The sequence below is a fragment of the Python bivittatus genome, unplaced genomic scaffold, assembly GCF_059951505.1.
Source record: "Python bivittatus isolate LINGU-HERP-01145 unplaced genomic scaffold, Pbiv_v1 ctg000580_np1212, whole genome shotgun sequence".
NCBI lineage: Eukaryota > Metazoa > Chordata > Lepidosauria > Squamata > Pythonidae > Python > Python bivittatus.
Window position 1 is genome coordinate 28596592 of NW_028277087.1, and position 18828 is coordinate 28615419.

Sequence of the window (18828 nt, forward strand, 5' to 3'; positions counted from 1 at the left end):
TAAAATGCTATCTACACACACACACACACACACACACACACCCAAATACACCAAACTGGCTCTTTATCCTTTTATATACTTTCTACATTTAAACCCAAAATAAATTTTTAAAATCCTTTTATATGCTTTTTAAATTTCTTTTGGGTTTAAACTTTACTTTAATTGGCAAAGCCACATTCAGTATAATGCTACTTCTTTTTTGCCCTTAAATCTGTAAGAAATATTTCAAATATTCACCTTCTTTCTGAACCTATTAGTGAAACTTATGTCTGTCAAATATCTCACTTTTTTTCTCATGCAGTATTCTGCAGTTCTCTGCGGTTCAGTCCCACAGATTTTTCTCTCCTGAATTAGTTGCATGCTTTTAAAGACATCAACAGCTTCATTTCTAAATAAAAATATTATGATTTTCTGAATATCTTAATTCTTGCTGCTACCAGTTTTACTAAGTGCTCAGCAGCTTTACATGATAGCTGTAACTCTTTGGGAATTTTTAAATGCTCTAACTCTTCAGCAATTTCTTATGTTCTCCTTTTGTTTTCACTCTACTTCTAATACTACGAACTGTTTAACAAAGTAGCGTATTGATTAAATGATAACATCTATTATGCACTAATTGTAATATCATGTTCTACTATAAACCCAACAGTCAGGATAGACAGATAGACAAACAATAGAGCTGTATTTCTAAGTTTGACATCTTTGATCCGTGTTGTAATTTAACTCCCATCATCTCTCAGATAACCTGGTCATTTGGCATGCTGGAGGTGAATTTTGGGTGTTGAAATCCAACTGCAGAGCAGCAGGTTGTGAAAGGTAAAACAAGTTAGTTGAAAATAGCAACAAATAAAACGTTCAGCACTACACCAAATGATTGGGTAAGCAACTATTTTTTTAATCTGTCAGCTAACATTAATCAAAGTAGGTGCCAGGTGAATGAATGAGAGAAGAACAACAAGCCTTTCCTTGTTTCACTTCATCAAAGACAGCACAAGGTCTCTGATGAAGAGAGAATTGGGCAGGCTCTTAAGTGCTCTAGATCTTTGATGGCTTTATTGATCAATATAATAATGCTTGGAAGGAAACAGGTAGCTAGCGAAATTCTTAAACACTGTACTGTAATCCAAACACATGGAGGGAACTAAAGTAGGAAAGTGATTTAAACCACAGTGTGATCTGAGCAATACCATCTTCTCTGTTTCAACAATCATATTTCCTCATTCATCTTATTTTTATGATGAGAAATACAATTATGTCTAGTCAATCTCTTATTTACCTTCCACAATATCAGAAGATACAATAATAAAAAAGAATCAATTATTTGACAACCCATTCTCATGTAATAACAAATTATTCAAATATACTTTAAACAAGGTATACTATGGATCATGACTGAAAAGAAGTTGATATCCATTTCTCATAGTTGTGACTGTATCACTCCCGCATATAAAAATGTGTACAGGTAGTCCCCAGGTTACAGATAACCCATAATTAAGAACGGAGCCTATTGTGGCAAAAATTAAGTTAAATACACAATGATTTGAGTTAAATACACAATGGTTCAAGTTCATTACACAATATTACTTATGCAATATTATATAATAATACTGTTTCAGTTTACATACAAATTTGACTTAAGGACAGACCTTGGGAACAGAACTCATTCTTAAACTGAGGACTACTTGTACACAGAAGCAGTGTAGAATATAATTAATTAAAATTAAGATTAGCTGCCCACATACCTCAATTAATTGTTAGATATCATGACTTTCCTGAAAAAGTGTTTGAAATAATACTTTATTATTTATTTTTTGTTGTCTGATGAAAATGAATATGTAACTAACCAAGTTGGATTGTTCGCAATGGCTGCAAGAAAGATATGGAGGCAAATGTTGACAAATAGTGCGGCAAATACTAGAGGGGACGGACTGAACTGATATGGATTGCTGTACTTTTAAATGAATTTTGCTAAAAGCTATGGTTGCAAATAAACATATGAAATGAAATGAAATGAATACTTGATAATTTACCACCATTTACTGTCAGTGCTGAAATGTGGCATTACCTTTTCACATGATTGATTTTAATGCCAGGGACAACTATTATTATAATAATCTATTCCAGCACAGACACCATTTCATAACAAAAGTCATACTGAAAATATTTCAGGGATGTATCAAAAGTTCCATTTCTAGTAATTACAAAAGCTTAAAATAACCGCACTGGCTGGGTTCATCAAATAAACAATTTGTTTAGCCATAACAAATTCATTCGAACACAATGCCAGAAAATGGTATGGAACAACATTGAGGATTCAGCCTTACCTTTACAGGTAGGCTACAATGAGTAAAGGGATAAGGATGGGATTTTCTGCTTTGTTTTGTTTATTTTAGGATTTAACTACAGTTTCACGTGCTTGCTAACTCAAGTGAGAAGAAACTACCACCAATTTTCAACCACTGTGCACAATTGCAATAAGAAGCTACCACAGGCCACAAAAAAAGAGAGTAAAGGGCATAACTTTAAATATACATTTTGTTAGTCACAGACCAGATATTCAGTATAACAAATAATAGCTAAAACATTCAGCAGTCTACATATATAAGCAAAATTATCAATCTCCATAGGTCACTTTTCTGTCTCAAGATGGTGACCTGCTCATTGTTTATCCTTGTTGCTAAGTAGCAAAATTTTGCCACAAATTAGGTGTCTCTAGAATTTCTGCTAAGTGCAACTAAGGAAATTATTTAATAATGGCTGAAATAGCCATGCACAACCTAAAAAACACATTCCATAGATTCAACCACACCTGACCCACGTGGGCATTGCAAAAGGTGATATTGGAATGTTTTAAATCTACCCTCCAAGATGATAGAAAGGAGAGAATTAAAGCAGACTTGAACAGAGGTCATTCTATAACTGAAGTAAGAGAATGCAGATATTTTTCAGCCACGAGCCTCAGTGGTCAGGAATCTTTGTGATATGAGTCAGTTCATACTGTGTCTTCAATCATTCATCTAATTAATTTCTTGGCTTTATATAAACCCAAATTTAGCAGAAACCCAGGAAACAGACCAATCACAAACATTTTAGTTATCAAATGCATTCACCATCTAGATTTAAATTTATCCCTTGTAATTATGGAAATCAACCCAGTTGGGGCACTCTTAACTTTAGCCATGCAACTGCCCAATCCTGCCCTCCATCCAAGGGAGTCTTGCCTCCAGGGTCAAGTTGTACTAGGCAACATACAGTGTCATAAAAGAAAATCTTAATAATCTTATGCTCTTAAGGAAAAAATAGCATATTTTCATTGTATAAATACTTATTTACTTAAAGTATTTATAAATAAAATTTATAAAAAATACATTAGGCTATATCTAGTTGTTGTTGTTGTTTAGTCGTTAAGTCGTGTCCGACTCTTTGTGACCCCATGAACCATATTGCGCCAGGCCTTCCTGTCCTTCACTGCCTCCCTGAGTTTGCTCAGTTTCATGCTCATTGCTTCAGTGATGCTATCTAACCATCTCATCCTCTGCCGTCCTCTTCTCCTTTTGCCTTCAATCTTTCCCAGCATCAGGGTCTTCTCCAAAGAGATCTCTCTTCGCATTAGGTGACCAAAGTATCTGAGCTTGAGCTTCATTATCGATCCTTCCAATGAGCAATCAGGGTTGATTTCCTTTAAGATTGACTGGTTTGACCTCCTAGCAGTCCAGGGGACTCTCAAGAGTCTTCTCCAGCACCACAGTTCAAAGGCATCAATTCTTCGGCGCTCAGCCTTCTTTATGGTCCAGCTCTCACAGCCATACATTACTACTGGAAAAACCATAGCTTTGACTATGCGGATCTTTGTCGGCAAGGTGACGTCTCTGCTTTTTAATATTAATATATTATTTTAATACATTATTTTTTAACATTTTTGGTACATTACAGGTGCCATGGAATGTTGCATTTTTTTTTAATCCATTCAATCATGTCCAGTTCTTGGAGATTGCCTGGACAAAACTCTGCAGTTTTTTCAGCAAGGTTTTTTCAGAACTGGTTTGCCATTGCCTCCTTCCTAGGGGTGAGAGAAAGTGACTGGCCCAAGGTCACCCAGCTGGCTTTGTGCCTAGGTGGGACTAGAACTCACAATCTTCCAGTTTCTAGCCTGATGTCTTAACCACTACACCCAACTGGCTGTCTAGAATGTTACATATAAAGTCCAATTATCAAATTTAGTGATTCAAATAAATAAAATCTGATCCAAATATACCCAATATTAATTAAAATAACAAAGAAATAAACAGAGTTCTTTTTCTGCACATGCCAGTGATTTTCAACATTTACAGTTCTCACTTTTCAAACTATATCAAAAAGGGGGGAGTTGTTGTTTTTGGTTTTTTTTTTGAGGACTGCTAAATCCCCAAAGTGTGAAACTTTACAAAGCTGGTATTTGGATCAAGTGCTTCATTTAACACTTGAGTTGGTGTGGTGAACTGTACATATCAACAGTACACAAATTTGCAATTGTGTACAGACAACTTTTCCCTAACTTAACTGAGATACTATTTAAACGTAAGAGAGAGGGAGAGAAAGAAATACATGTTTATTTTCCATTGAGGTAAATGAATGTAAGTTGTGTGATAGTCTGCATCTCATTACCAATCCCTTCCAAAAGGAAACTGCCATATAATATACAGTCTTTATATTTTTAGCTATCATTACTTATCAAAACTGAAAAATTTATACTTTGTGTGCTGATTTCATAAAATCATCTTAAGTGATCACCAAAACTACTTCTAGTCAAAGTATATATGAACAATTTATTGTGTTCAAATTGCAATTAGAGATCTTAACGAAAAGAAAGAAGCTCATTCTAACAGCCTTTCAGAGGAAGTTCCGTAACTGAGTGTTACATAAAAGGTCTTGACTATGAGTGCTCACTTCTATAGAAGATGATCAGAATACTTCCTACAGGTAGAAGCTGCCTTTCAGGTACCCTGCCTCAAAATAATTTAATATTTCTTGGGCTGTCAATCTATTTCCATTCACAATTCAAACTATTTTAGTAGTTGTGACTGAAATTAACTGGAGGTGCAAATGACTAAAGACATTGCTGCCTTTGAAAGTAAATTTAAAGATTAGCCATGATGTGGGAGTAGCTGTTTCCCTAGTCAGGTTAACCCTTTGGAAGTTAAACACAATTAAACACACCATGTTTCTCTCTTCATTCCTTCCTTGTCTAGTTGCCTCTTCCCCTCTTCTCCCTCCCTCCCTCCCGAGATTTTCCACAGCATGGGGGAGGCCACCAAAAGACGTATCTCCTGGCTCTCACTCCATTCACCTCAGGAGGGGTAGGAACCCTTTCCAGCCCCTCTTGGAGTAAATACACAGAATGATCAGAGTCTGAGTAGAAAAAGTTCCCAAAACCAGCAGCTTGAATTGGGCCTGGAAGCTTACCAGCAACCAATGCAGCTACCAGAACTCTGGTGTAATGCTACTAAATCTACTGCTCCCTGTTAGAAGTTGAGCCCTGCATCTGGGGCCAGCTGCAGCTTCCAAGTCGTTTTAGGGGCAGTGTCACATGAGGTATGTTGCAGTAATCTAAGCATAATGCAAGGCTGTAAGAGCTACATGAGTCACTTTTGTAATAGCTTTTGAGTCCAAGAAGGCCGTAGCTGGGGCAGAAGCCAAAAGCTGGGGAAAGTCCTCTCTGGCCACTGCCTCCACTTGCTATCAAGCAGGAGCAATGAGCCCAGGAAGACCTCCCAGATGCAGACCTGCTCCTTCAAGGGCATGAGACTCCACTGAGAACTAACCTCAGAGCCATAATCAACCACTTTGATCGCATACAAACAGCGGCTGAGATTTCATTAAAGCTTGTTTTGACATACCTAGTTCCTTATTCACCAAGTCAGTACCTTCACAGCATCTTTGGCCCTACATAGAGTGACAATGTATAGTAAGCATTATCCACATATTGATGATAACCTCACCTCAAACAAATTCCCCAGAGGTTTCATGTAGATGTTAAATACCATGAGGGAGAGAATCAGTCCCTGTGGCACCCTACACTGAGCACAACCGTTCCTCTCCTATATACCCTGTATTCTGCTTTTGGAAGGAGCAGAACTAATACAGAACAGTGCTTCCTACATCCAACCATCACTAGGGTTCCAGAAAGACATCATGGCTGATGGTACAGAATGCCACTGAGAGGTCTAATAGAACCAGAAGAGGTGCAACCTAGCTATCCAGGTACCAACATAGGTGATCATCCAAGGCAACCAATGTTGCTTCTGTCCAGGCCCAGGCCTGAATCTTGACTAGAAGTTATCCAGATAATCCATTTCCTCCAGGATCTTCTGTACTACTTTCTCCAAAAATCCTTCTGGCTGCCCAAGGAAGTAGGCAGGGCATGGGTCCAATCCATGCTACTTCCTTGATCCACTTCCACTTTCTTGATCTCTATAAACTCAAGAGAATCTCAGAGCATCCAAAAGACAGTGCTAGAGTCATCTTACAAGAATATGTCCACAGGACATATCCTTAATCCAGACCAAATGTGAGCAACTTTATCTGCAAATAATTTCACAAACATGTCACAGCTGCCCAAAAGAAGATATTTTTCCAAATCTTTATCCAAACATGCATCACTTTAAATAAGGCCAATGGGCATGAGTCTGTAGACACAATGAGTCTGAAGAAGTAATCACAGTTTGCCATTTTTATCATCATGATATACTCCTGAATATGGATACACAATCACGTTCAGTGACATCCTTTGTTCTTCTCCACTGTTGCCCTCAGTGCCTCTTTAGCTGCTTTATTCTGTGCCCTTGTCACCTCCAAAGTCCAGAACACAGTTTCATGGCATAGCCCCCTCAGGAAACATAACAGTAATAATAATACTAAGAGTGGTAATAATAGGATTCAAAATAAATAGGCAACATTAGGTAGTATCAGAGTTTCACAGTTTAATTGTTTTTCAGAAATTATTCTCAGCAAGTATATGAGAGAAAAGCATTTGATACAAATCAGAAAATTTTCCAATACAAATTAGAAATTTTCTAATGGCAGTTACTCTCTTCATATTAGCACACTTGCATGCAAAATGCTTCCTGTCAAAATTTTCTGAAAAACCAATGTCTGTATCCAGCTGCTATGGAGACCTGACATCCTAAAAGTTCTTATCCAAAGATATCTGGAAAGTGCCAAGTCAGTATAAACTGTCCTAAAGCCAAAGAAAAAGGATCCAGCCTCCAGTGTGATAATACATTTTGACCACAAACTTGGGTCTTCTCTGCCTTCAGATACAAACACTGGCAAAACTAGACTTTGCATTAGTTATGTGAATACAATTAACGAGCGTAGTATGAACATTAAAACCAAAAGAAACTCCAGCAATCTCAGAATCATGGAGAATAAGGTTTAGCCCTTTTTGTCTGCCATAGCCTTCTCCCCTCAAAATAAATAAATATGCAGAAGGTCAGACAGGTCATGTTCTGTTTCTACCACCCAAAAGTGCAAGACACAAGATAAAGGAAGGCAGATCCCTAATGAATCCGAAGGAAAAGAATCCTAATAGTAAGAAAAGTTTTGTAGTGGAACAAATTACCAGGAGAGGTGGTCAGTTTCTCTTTCCTAGATATCTTTAAACAAAGGCTAGGAAGCCATGTTTTAGTCGGGGGGACTTGACCTGATGCCCTAAACGGCTTCTTCTTTCTGTTGCATTTAAAGCACAACTACATGAAGTTACCTTGCAACTCAAATAACAGATTCAGAGAGGCAATTTTAATTAGGCCTGGGAAAGGGAGATAAAACATTAAATCTCCCTCCCTGTTTTTACATTCTTAGAGCTGTTCATGTCCCCTGTTATTTAAATAACAAAATACATTCAGATAGGTAGGGTCACTACTTTACATTCAAATCAACATACTTTCAATTCAGGGGACTCTTCAAGATAAGCCTGGCCTTATAGCTAAGCACGATCACTAAGCAGAACTAGAGGCAGAGCTGAAGCCTGGAGGTGCAGGGGAGTCATTTGGAATGGGACGAAGCAGATGATTTTGATCCTGCTCTAATCCAACTGCAATTAGATTCTGGTCCCAATCTGTTTTCCCACAATTCCTACATACTGTATTTCAAAGGACCGTGCCACAACAGCTACACTAAAAAGAAAAAAGAAAAAACCAGAGACATCATTTGTCCAAAATAACATGGCGGGCCAGAGGTGTACAGGATTTAGTGAGTGACTATCTTTGTCAAGCCACATCAGTGGTTCTCAAAGTGTGGTCTCGGGATCACCGAGGGTCCCTGAGAAGTCTTCAGGGGGTCCACAAACTCAAATAAATATTTTAAAATTACTCAGTTTTAATTTCTAATACAGTAAATATCGATAGATGTAACCCACATAAATCAAAGCTCTTTGGGGTCCTCAATAATTTTTAAGAATGTAAAGGGGTCCAGAGACCATTGCCTTTGAAAGTAAACAGCTTTTGAGGTTTGATTAAGATCCTTGGTTATTATTTTATTATAATTAGATTTCTATCCCACTTTTTTTAATATGTTGTGATCAACTCAAGGTGGCAAACATGCCTAATAGTCTGGCCTCCTATTTTCCCCATAACAACAACCCTGTGAGATGGGTTGGGCTGAGAGAGAGTGACTAGTCCGGCTATCATGCCTAAGGCAGCCCTAGAATCACCTTTATACTACATTGTGGTGGTCTAGTCTCTCATTTTGAAAAACTGTGTGGTGTTATTTTGTAAGCTGGTTTGTAAAACCTAACAATTGATTTAAATTATGGAAAAGACCATTGTTTTATCCTTTATATTTCCACCTTAACTCCTGTACTCAGGAGAGTGTATTGTTGCTTTTTTTAAAATCCCTTGCCTTTGCATAAATATCCTTCAACTTATCCATCTGAAATTTTGGCATGGATATTCCCAACCACCAAGGCAACTATTGCTGCAAATTTCATCACATTCTGTCTTCTCCACAAAAAAAAAAAAAAAACAGTTCCAAGAGCTTGATTCCTTTAAATCCTACAGTTTTAAAGGAATAGAACCCAAAACCATTTTTTTTAAAAAAACTGGAACTTCCTCCCCTGAGAAAGGTCTAGTTTTCCAGAATATCTCATTCTACTAAAAATGTTTCAGACATTTATGTTTATTCCACACTAAACTATGGAAGAATAGATGGCTATTTCTCCCCAAACCTCACTCTGAAATCAGCTTTCAAGTAAAACTGAACTATCTTTGACATGATCCAGCTTTGGCCAAGTAACTTTTAAGAGTTCTGGATTCGGCTCCAATACCGATTGGGTGGCCCGTGCATAGGATTAGTAAAAGCCAAGAAAAAATAAGAATGTATTTAATTAAATACAAATACCAGGAAGTAGTGTGCAATTAAGAATTGATATGTGGACAAAGTGGTGGCACTTTGAGCTTTTCTACATTGCAGTTTGCCACAGTTTGATTCTACTGAGTATTAATTCACATACTGTACTCGCACTGCTTTTGTTATCTGAATATGTGCTCAGAAACATGTTGCCAAATCTTAAGTGAACTGTCTGTTTACACAGCAGGGAGCTAAATCCATGCCAAGATGTTTCTTCCCAGAGCTTTTTGGCACCTCCACTACCACAAGTATTTTGCTTGTTTGCCACTGTTGCTGATGATCTTTACTCTTCTTTATGCTCATTATTGTTTTTGAATTATGCATCGTTTGCATATTCTCCTGTTTTTCATAGTCACCGTATAATGTTTATTATTCAGGTTTCTTTTCAAGTTTTCACTTATGTTTTTTTTTTTGCAAGCCCCTCAAGCCATTAAGGGAGTGGGTGACATACCAATACTTTAAATAAAGGCGTAGCAAAGCAATTCATCCCCCCAATCACTAAAAAATACTTAGAATTCTCAAACAAGATACAAAAACATCCCAGCTTGCCTAATACGTTATCATCTTTATCAGCCAACTCAAAATTTATGGTGGTGTACAAGCTTTTGAATTTCCAACAATTCTCCCTAGAGTAAGACCTTGAAAATTAAAAAATGCACCCGTTATTTTGGAAATTTCTGGGTCTAATAATGATATTGCATTAAGATTTTTCCACTTGTGGTCCATCAGGTTGTTTTTTGGTTTTGATGGCAATAGACTTGGACAGCAAGTAGATAGACGAAGCAATTGTTCATTAATCAGAAGTGCAATGGTTGCGCACCAGGCACCCAACTTTACAAATAAATATTGCTATCCTGAAATTTTAATAATCTACAATTGATTTCTAATGCAACTTACAATAAGTCAATTCAAACATCATGCCAAATCATACCTTGTTGGAATATAAACAGAAAACCCTTCATGCCAGCAAATTACCTATTCAATATTACCTGTCCAACACACCACAGAGCTCTTTCCTTGGATCACTTTAATGTCTTGCCCTCTGCAATACTGAAAGGAATGTATAACAATATTCCCTTTGCAGAGAAATTATATGGAATTCCCCATTATCTGAATGTTACTTTGCTTCTTTATTTTACCTTCCTCTGCAAACATATCTCCAACTTTGCTGTTTTAGTCCGACATCCAATATTCTCATCTAAAATTGCAATTGTATACCCACTTGTCTGTCAGTAAGTTGTAAATGGATATCTAAAATATGAAACAAAATCCAAGTGAAGATCCCCTACCTGTCTGTTGAGCTTTGAAATTATATCTCAACACTGTGCTCCCAAAGCAAAATGCGAAGATCTGATACACACATTGTGCTAAATTATAGTGTTTTATTTGGTTTTTCGCACAGTGTATGTGCAATCCCTCACCATAACCCTAACCACAGTTTAATAAATCATGGCTTAGAAATCTAAGAACTCAAAGTGTGAGATCCATCCTCTTGCATCTTAAAGGAAAACAGTTTGCTTTCTGCCTTCACACAGTGTATCATTCTCAATACAGGACAGAGTTAAAACACTGCCTTCCCTGTGTATGCCAGGGGATCTAGGGAAAGAAAACAGTTGGTGGCAACTACAGACAATGCCTGGCTATCAAAGCTTGCCAAGATTGTGAACCCTCTGTCAACATTGCAGAGCCAGCTTTAGAGTCTATAAAAAGAAGAGAAGGCCTTCACATGCACGAATATAAGAGGTCAGCTATTTTGTGACTAGAAAAGAGAGAACAAGGTTCATCTCCTGTGCACTAAGTAAGACAGTCTCCAATGGATGCTCATGAAAATAATAAATATTTTCCTTTCTCTGCCAAACAACTTTTTAAGCACTGCTATGTAGTATTCTGCTGACCATAACCCTGAAAAGACATGGATAAAATGAGACATTTGAGAGGCAGGTAGTTTGTGTACTATTGTGTCAGGGCTAGCAAAAGACAAGACTTACACACTAAACATACATATGTAGTCTATGGAGCTCTATACCGGTGCACTATTGTCTAGTGTTGTCTGCAGCTTTTAATAAATCCCGGCATACTCTGTCATACCAATGTAAGTAATGATGGCCAATCATGCCAAAACATACCATCTACTCACATGATATTTATCCATCCCATTGAAGGACTGAGAGATACAATGATACTTCAGTGTCCTTTGTTCCTGGAATGTACAGTTCCTGCCTAATAAATAACCTGGGTCTAACAAGCAGCTGCAGAACATTCTGACATTTCAGAATGTGCTCCAATCACAGTAATAATTATGTCCTAGGAATCAATATAAGGTGTATCGCAGTAGACAAAATTCAACAAAGGCCAAATTTTTCTCCTTCTATTTCATTTTGATCTTGCCGTAAGAGGTTGCCATATTTTAAATTATGAAATGCCACAAATGGTGGCAATTATGCCAATTGCGCAGAGTTTGCATTGTAAACCCAAAGCTTCAGCAAGAACTCTATTCCAGAATTCTTCCTAAAGGCACCTGCTTTGATAAAGCATGGAGGGAAAAAATGCAGGGTTCATCCACTTGTACAAGCTGTAGTTTCTCAAAATAACGCCAACAATAATCAGGACTGGTATGCCATTCCATTCTCCATGCCCTGAGAAAGAAATGCAGAGTCTGTTGTGCCACTGGCAAGATATGTAACAATAACATAAATCCAGAAACACTCGCCTGTATAAGCAAGTAAAGAACACCACCATTATATTATTAGACCTTAATTACAGACCTTATTACAGACCTTAGACCAGAAATCCTCAGTGGTACATCTTTTCTTAATAGTCCCATCTCTTCTTATGGCGTATCACTGCTTCCAATAGTAGAGAATATAGGTAGCTCAGGATATCACTGCTGCCCATTCACTGGTTTTTCTTTTGCTGCACCCAATCTGCCCCATTGCTCAAGAAGATATTTAGTACATCAGGAGGACACATATAGATTGCTCTAGTAGCTGTTTATATTCTCAGAAAGCGCTGGTGGAAGAATAATGAGAAGACTAGAAATAAGATCAGCAACCTCTGAGGGATCATCATTTGGTCAAATGATAGAACCTGTTTCTTGCTAGGTACCTATCAATAATGCCATTTACTTAAATTGGTCCTGCAAGACACATGGGTAGAACAATAGTATGTAAAGCTTCCCACTTTACATGATAAAGTGAGAAAATGAAATGAAGAAATCTCTTCCCTAGCTCAAAACCACACATAATCTCAAATATAAAGGAAAACACAGGACATGCACTACAATATGAAGAGAAACAGATACAAGACTTCACTGAATTACCTTCCAAGAGATAAAGGAAGGAGTCTTAGCACTCTCAGTTAATTCATGGGAATAGTGATGAAGGAAAGGCACACCCACATTCATGGCAACAGAAGGGAGCAGTACATTTTCTCTGTCTCTGTTGCCATGCATATACTCTGTTTTTCTCCACATGAAGCATTCCATAATCATTATTTGCTATATAAAAACCCATTTTCTTTATTCCCTCCCCCCCCATGTAAGAGCTGATTGATAAAACACACACGTTTTTATGTATGTTTGAGCAATACTAAAATTACATACATGCAGAGCTTAGAGGTCTCTTTATTAAATACATACACAAAGAGCTCTTTCCCATAACTCAGTGAAATGCTTTCCTCCCATCTGTGAGCCATCAGAACCCTAAACTCTAAAACCTTTCCCACCGTCAATTCCAACTGCCTCTGTTCTGGCTTAAACTGAGAAGATGATGTCCTCATTTCCCATGTAGGGAAGGTTGCTTTCTCCTCCCCCCTTCTTAATATCATCAGCTGAGTGGAAAACCATTTACCAATCACAGCATTGATCCAACATTGGAGATGGTTCTGACACATGGCTAGATCCACAAGTTTAGCCATCTTTCAGAACCTGTCTCCACTTTCACCTGCAATCTTCCAGTGTGGATAAGAGTTTCCTGGGATGGGAAGAGCCTCCTGTGGCCCAGAGACTTACTGTACACCAGTCAGTGTAATTAGCTCAAAACAACAGCTAACAAGAGCTTGGTCAGGATTACACGAGCCCATTCTTTTTTGCTGTTCATGGTGTAACCCCCACCCCCAAAGAACATGGAACTTATTCTCAAAAGCAGCCCAAACAATAGGTGAAAGGAGTGGGAGGTTGTACTAATAAGCACAAATAGAGAGCTAATCTGTTCTTCTGCTCTTCATGCAATCCCATCACTACCACCATTGGTCAGCTGCTATTCGGGCTGGTCCACATCTCCAAGATGGGGATGGTAAAGGGACCTGATGTGTACAGGGAGATTGCTCTGTCTAAAAAGACCAGGTTCTTCTGCTGCCCAAACCAGAAGATAATCCTCAGGGACTGAATAAGAGAGGTTGTGCTCATACCAGCTTAAAATGGACAATACAAGCCAGAGTGCACTCACCCCCACCCCCTGGGACCACCTGACAGAGCCATCAACAAAATAGTTATACCCATGTAAAATTGCCACAGCTAGTTAGCTGTTCAAGAAAGAAAACATTAGGTAGTTAGCATTGACTTGTTTACACAAAAGCATGCTATGTAGTTATTTTGGGCAAACCAAGGCATATGACCTTCCTGATTACAGCTTAGTATGCAAACAAGTCATTATAGTTTGTTCAACAAATTATGTTTTAAAAAATCCTAAATTACTATTAGTACAAACTCAGGCAATCTGTCATGCTAGTTTAAGTCATTATAGCCAACAATATGCTAAACCACTCACTAGCATTGCATCCATCTATTCATTTGGTGAAAGACTAAGGGACACAGTAATCTTTCTTTTTCACTGAAGAAGGGAAGAATCTACACAAACAAAATGACAGGGTTTATATTTCTAGGACAGCCTCCAAGCCTGACGCCCACTTGGAAGTCATTCCTCTTAATGCCAGCTGCCATGATTTTGTTGTTATTCTGTGAGGCCAATGTGTTTCCACCATGTGCACCCACAGTAAAGCTGCATTACCTGAAGGGGAAACATGTTTCCCCAACTCTGAACAATGCCTACCTCCCAAAGGATTAGGGCATATGTTAATTCCTTGGATATACAGCAGACAAATCAAAAAGTGATGAAGTGCATGAAGGACCTTAGTTTTAAGAACAAGAAAATACATGTGATCAGATGCAACTCACAATAGACCTTCTCAGTTTTCAGGCTGGCAACTGACCAGAAAAAACAATCTTAGACAGATCTGCAGAAATCAGCAAGAAATCTAAGTAAGTGTTGCACCATACCAGAGAGAGATAAGCACAGCCATCTGCGAATGCTTGACAAATTCTAGAGAGATAGCGGTGTGAAGCTGTCACACCCTCAAAAGAGATCACTTGGTAGGGCCTTCAGATTTATTGAGACTTTAATGAACTAGATAAGACAACTCTCAAGAAGCAGGTGTCAACCCACCATATACTGCTGGCCATAACGATGTCACAAAGGATTCTTTTTGTCTCTCACAGCTGCGGATCCCACTGCTATTAAAGAGCACAGGAGCAATGGCTAATTAAAAAGAGAGAGTTAGCAGTTCTATTCATGTTCTCCATGGAAGCGGATACAGAAGCTCAATTCCGCCTAGACTAAAGCTCTGGAAATTCTAGGCCGGAGGCAAAGAGGATTCAAGACGGCAATGCACACGTGTCCTTGCTAGAGGCAGACCCAGAGTCCTGCTCTTACACCCTTCCGCGCGCACTCCTCTTAGGGGCAGAGCCAGCGTTACTTCCACCTGCCCGCTGCCAGGTGAAAGCGCCAGCCCTCCTCTCCGAGGAGAAGAAAAAGAGCTCCAGCACCCGCCTCAGCTCGGCCGACTCACCTCATTTTCCCCGCAGCTGAGCTTTGCGCAGCCGTTTCTGGCCAGCCGCCTTTCCCCCCACCGCACAGCGGGAAGTTTCCCCGCCCCGGCCCGGGATTCGGCGACGCTCCTGCAGCAAAAGCGGCAGCAGCTGCTACTCTGGCTGTCAGATGCTCAATGGAGGAGCGCCCGAGAGGAGGAAGAAAAGCCCGCCGAGCGCTGGCGACTTCGCTGTTGCATCTGCTGTTCAATCCTGCCGCCTCCCTCGGCTCCTCCGGCTCGCAGGCAATGGCATCTTCTTACCTCCCTCTGGCCAAGGGCGCTAGCTGGGGAGCCGCTCCTCGGCGCCTGGCAGCTGGTCCAGGGCCCCGGCCATCTCCCCCCGCCGTTTTCCCGGGATGTGGCGAGGCAGGAGTGGGCGTGGGACAAATCGTTGGCGAGGGAGGAGGAGGAGGAAGCGCACAAAGCCCGCGGGGCTCTGCTGCCCACTGCTGCCGAGAGACACTTCCGCCAGCCTGTCTGCCGCTGCTGCAGCTCTCACGAGCACCGCGGACCAGGCAAGCCCATCCAGGCACGCGCAAAGGGGGGAACACACGCCGAACGTTCCCGCAACAGACAAACACCGGCAAGCGCGCACGCGCCTCTTGGTGCAGCCAAGGTGCGGGCGCCGTTCCGCTTCATTTTGTAGGACTGCGTTCCACTGTGTTTATTGCTCCTTTAAAAGAAGTCGGGGCTCCAGCCTTGGTACTTTCCGGCATACAATTAACGCAGATTCTTTGGGAACCCTCCTAAGTGTATTGTGTGTGTGTACAAACTTTCGTGGACTCTTGCTGTTTTATTCCTCAAAACCCATACAAGATGTAATACACGCAGCGTGTGTGTTTTAACTTTCTCCAATCTGGCGCCGAGCCTTATGAGTTGGACTATAATTTACCTCACAACCAAACATTAGTGGTTGGGAATCCATGGGAGCTGAAGTCAGCTCATAATCAAACAGTAGGCTCCAATTGGCAAAGGTTATTCTGTCACCTGAGTATTGTTGAACAAAATAGGGCCTAAGCATCCAAGTAGTGGAGCCTCCTTGCTCAGATGTAGTTCTGAACTTTAAGCACTAGATGCAGGAATTCGTGTTTTCAATGGGTGTCATCTGGTTGATCTACCAGTTAAAATGCTGTGTTGAATTGGTAAGTGTGTGTACAGAATGTATACAGTCCACCAATGCTTTTGCCAGAAAAACAGAACAAAGTGTACTCAGAAGTAAATACCCTTCAGTTTAATGGGTTTATTCCTGTACATATCAGAGTGAATGACCCTTTTAAGATACATACAGTGCATTCGGAAAGTATTCAGACCCCCTTCACTTTTTTCAATTTTGTTATGTTGCAGCCTGATACTACAATTGTTCAAATTCATTTTTTTTCTCATTAATCTACACTCAGTACCCCATAATGAGAAAGTGAAAACAGAATTTTAGAAATGTCTGTAAATTTATTAAAAAGAAAAAACTGAAATATCACATATAGTTAAGTATTCAAACTCTTTACTCAGTACTTAGCTGAAGCACCTTTGGCAGCAATTATAGCCTCCAGTCTTTTTCGGTATGATGCAACAAGCTTTGCACACCTGGATTGGGGGATTTTCTGCCATTCTTCTTTGCAAATCTTCTCAAGCTCAATCAGGTTCGATGGGGACCATCGGTGGACAGCCACTGTCAGGTCTCTCCAGAGATGTTCAATAGGGTTCAAGTCAGGGCTCTGGCTGGGCCACTCTAGGACATTCACAGAGTTGGCCCTAAGCCATTCCTGTGTTGTCTTGGCTGTGCTTAGGATCTTTGTCATGTTGGAAGGTGAACCTTCAGCCCAGTCTGAGGTCCTGAGCGGAACAGGTTTTCATTGAGGGTATCTCTGTCCTTTGCTCCATTCAGCTTTCCCTCAGCCCTGACCAGTCTCCCAGTCCCTGCTGCTGAAAAACACCCCCCACAGCATGATGCTGCCACCACCATGCTTCGCTGTTGGGATGGTATTGGGCAGGTGATGAGCGGTGCCTGGTTTCCTCCAGACATAACATTTAGAATTGAGGCCAAACAGTTCATCAGACCAGAGAATTTTGTTCCTCACAGTCTGAGGTGCTTTTCTGCAAACTCCAAGTGGGCTTTCTTGTGTTTTGCACTGAGGAGAGGCTTCCATCTAGCTACTCTGCCATAAAGCCCAGATTGGTGGAGGGCTGCAGTGATGGTTGTCCTTCTGGAACTTTGTCCCATCTCCACACAGGATCTCTGGAGCTCAGTCAGAGTGACCATCGGGTTCTTGGTCACCTCTCTTACTGAGGCTCTTCTCCCCCAATTGCTCAGTTTGGCCAGGCGACCAGCTCTTGGAAGAGTCCTGGTTGTGCCAGACTTCTTCCATTTGAGAATTATGGAGGCCACTGTGCTCTTGGGAACCTTCAGTGCAGCAGAACGTTTTTTGTAGCCTCCCCCAGATCTGTGCCTTGCAATAATCCTGTCTCTGAGCTCTGCAGGCAGTTCCTTTGACCTCATGGCTTTTGCTCTGATACAGCATGCGTTGTCAGCCGTGAGGCCTTCTACAGAGAGGTGTGTGCCTTTCCAAAACTTGTCCAATCAATTTAATTTACCACAGGTGGACTCCAATCAAGGTGCAGAAACAGCTCAGCAACTATCAAGAGGTACCTGAGCTAAATTTCAAGTGTTGTTGCAAAGGGTCTGAATACTTATGCCAATGTGATATTTCAGTTTTTCCTTTTTAATAAATTTACAGACTTTTCTAAAATTCTGTTTTCACTTTGTCATTATGGGGTATTGAGTGTAGATTAATGAGGAAAAAAGATGAATCTGAATGATTGTAGTATCAGGCTGCAACATAACAAAGTTGAAAAAAATGAAGGGGGTCTGAATACTTTCCGAATGCACTGTATATTAGCAGTTGGTCTTAGTGAAGAAAAAGCTGCTACTTGCTGAATGGAAGAGTTTCTCCTAAGTGGAGGATCCTATATAGGATCAAAGAAGAAATGTTGTGGGATGGAATCAAGTGTCTTCCAGGTGACATCCTGACATAGTTTGGAAGCTTCTCATTATGACTCCACATGAAGGCAGGGCCTTTCAAGTGCCACCAGATCATGCCTACATGGTCTATAACATATACTTCTTCAGTTTCATGATTAATTTCTGAGATCACAAAAGATGTCAATAGTCTCTAACTTAGAAGACTTTAAAAACATTTTACACAATTCGGAAAAGAGACACATATGAAATGCCTCTTAACTATAATTAAAGTTCAGGGTTAGAGCGTGAATTCAGAGGGTATACAGGAATGTCTAGAGGTGGGGGTTGTCAAGTTGAAAATTGTAGCTGTGGCCATGCAGTTGAAACTTTCATCTTGACTTTTTTTTTTCTTCCATACAATTGCCCCTGAGGGAGCATAAGGTATTAAGATACAAATATTAGCTGCTGAGGGATAAACAATAGTGCAGAACTGTTGGATTTATTTATCAATAACTTTTTTTTTCCTGCTCAGTATCTGAATCACAACATGAGGCTGAAATGTTGTTGCTGTTGTTTTCTAAAGTATTCTTAATTACGAGTACCTTGAAATAGCGTTGCCCCCC

The 18828-nt window shown here is 40.0% G+C and overlaps 1 protein-coding gene across 1 annotated transcript in view; it reads right to left on the reverse strand.

Moving 5' to 3' along the window:
• The window catches only part of EVL (Enah/Vasp-like), a 164664-nt gene extending 149035 nt beyond the window's left edge, over nt 1-15629 (reverse strand). The window contains exon 1 of the mRNA XM_088149855.1: nt 15229-15629. Within this exon, the coding sequence (XP_088005981.1) occupies nt 15229-15233 (5 nt within the window). The 5' untranslated portion in view covers nt 15234-15629. The remainder of the gene's footprint in view (nt 1-15228) is intronic.
• Between the last annotated feature and the right edge of the window lie 3199 nt (nt 15630-18828).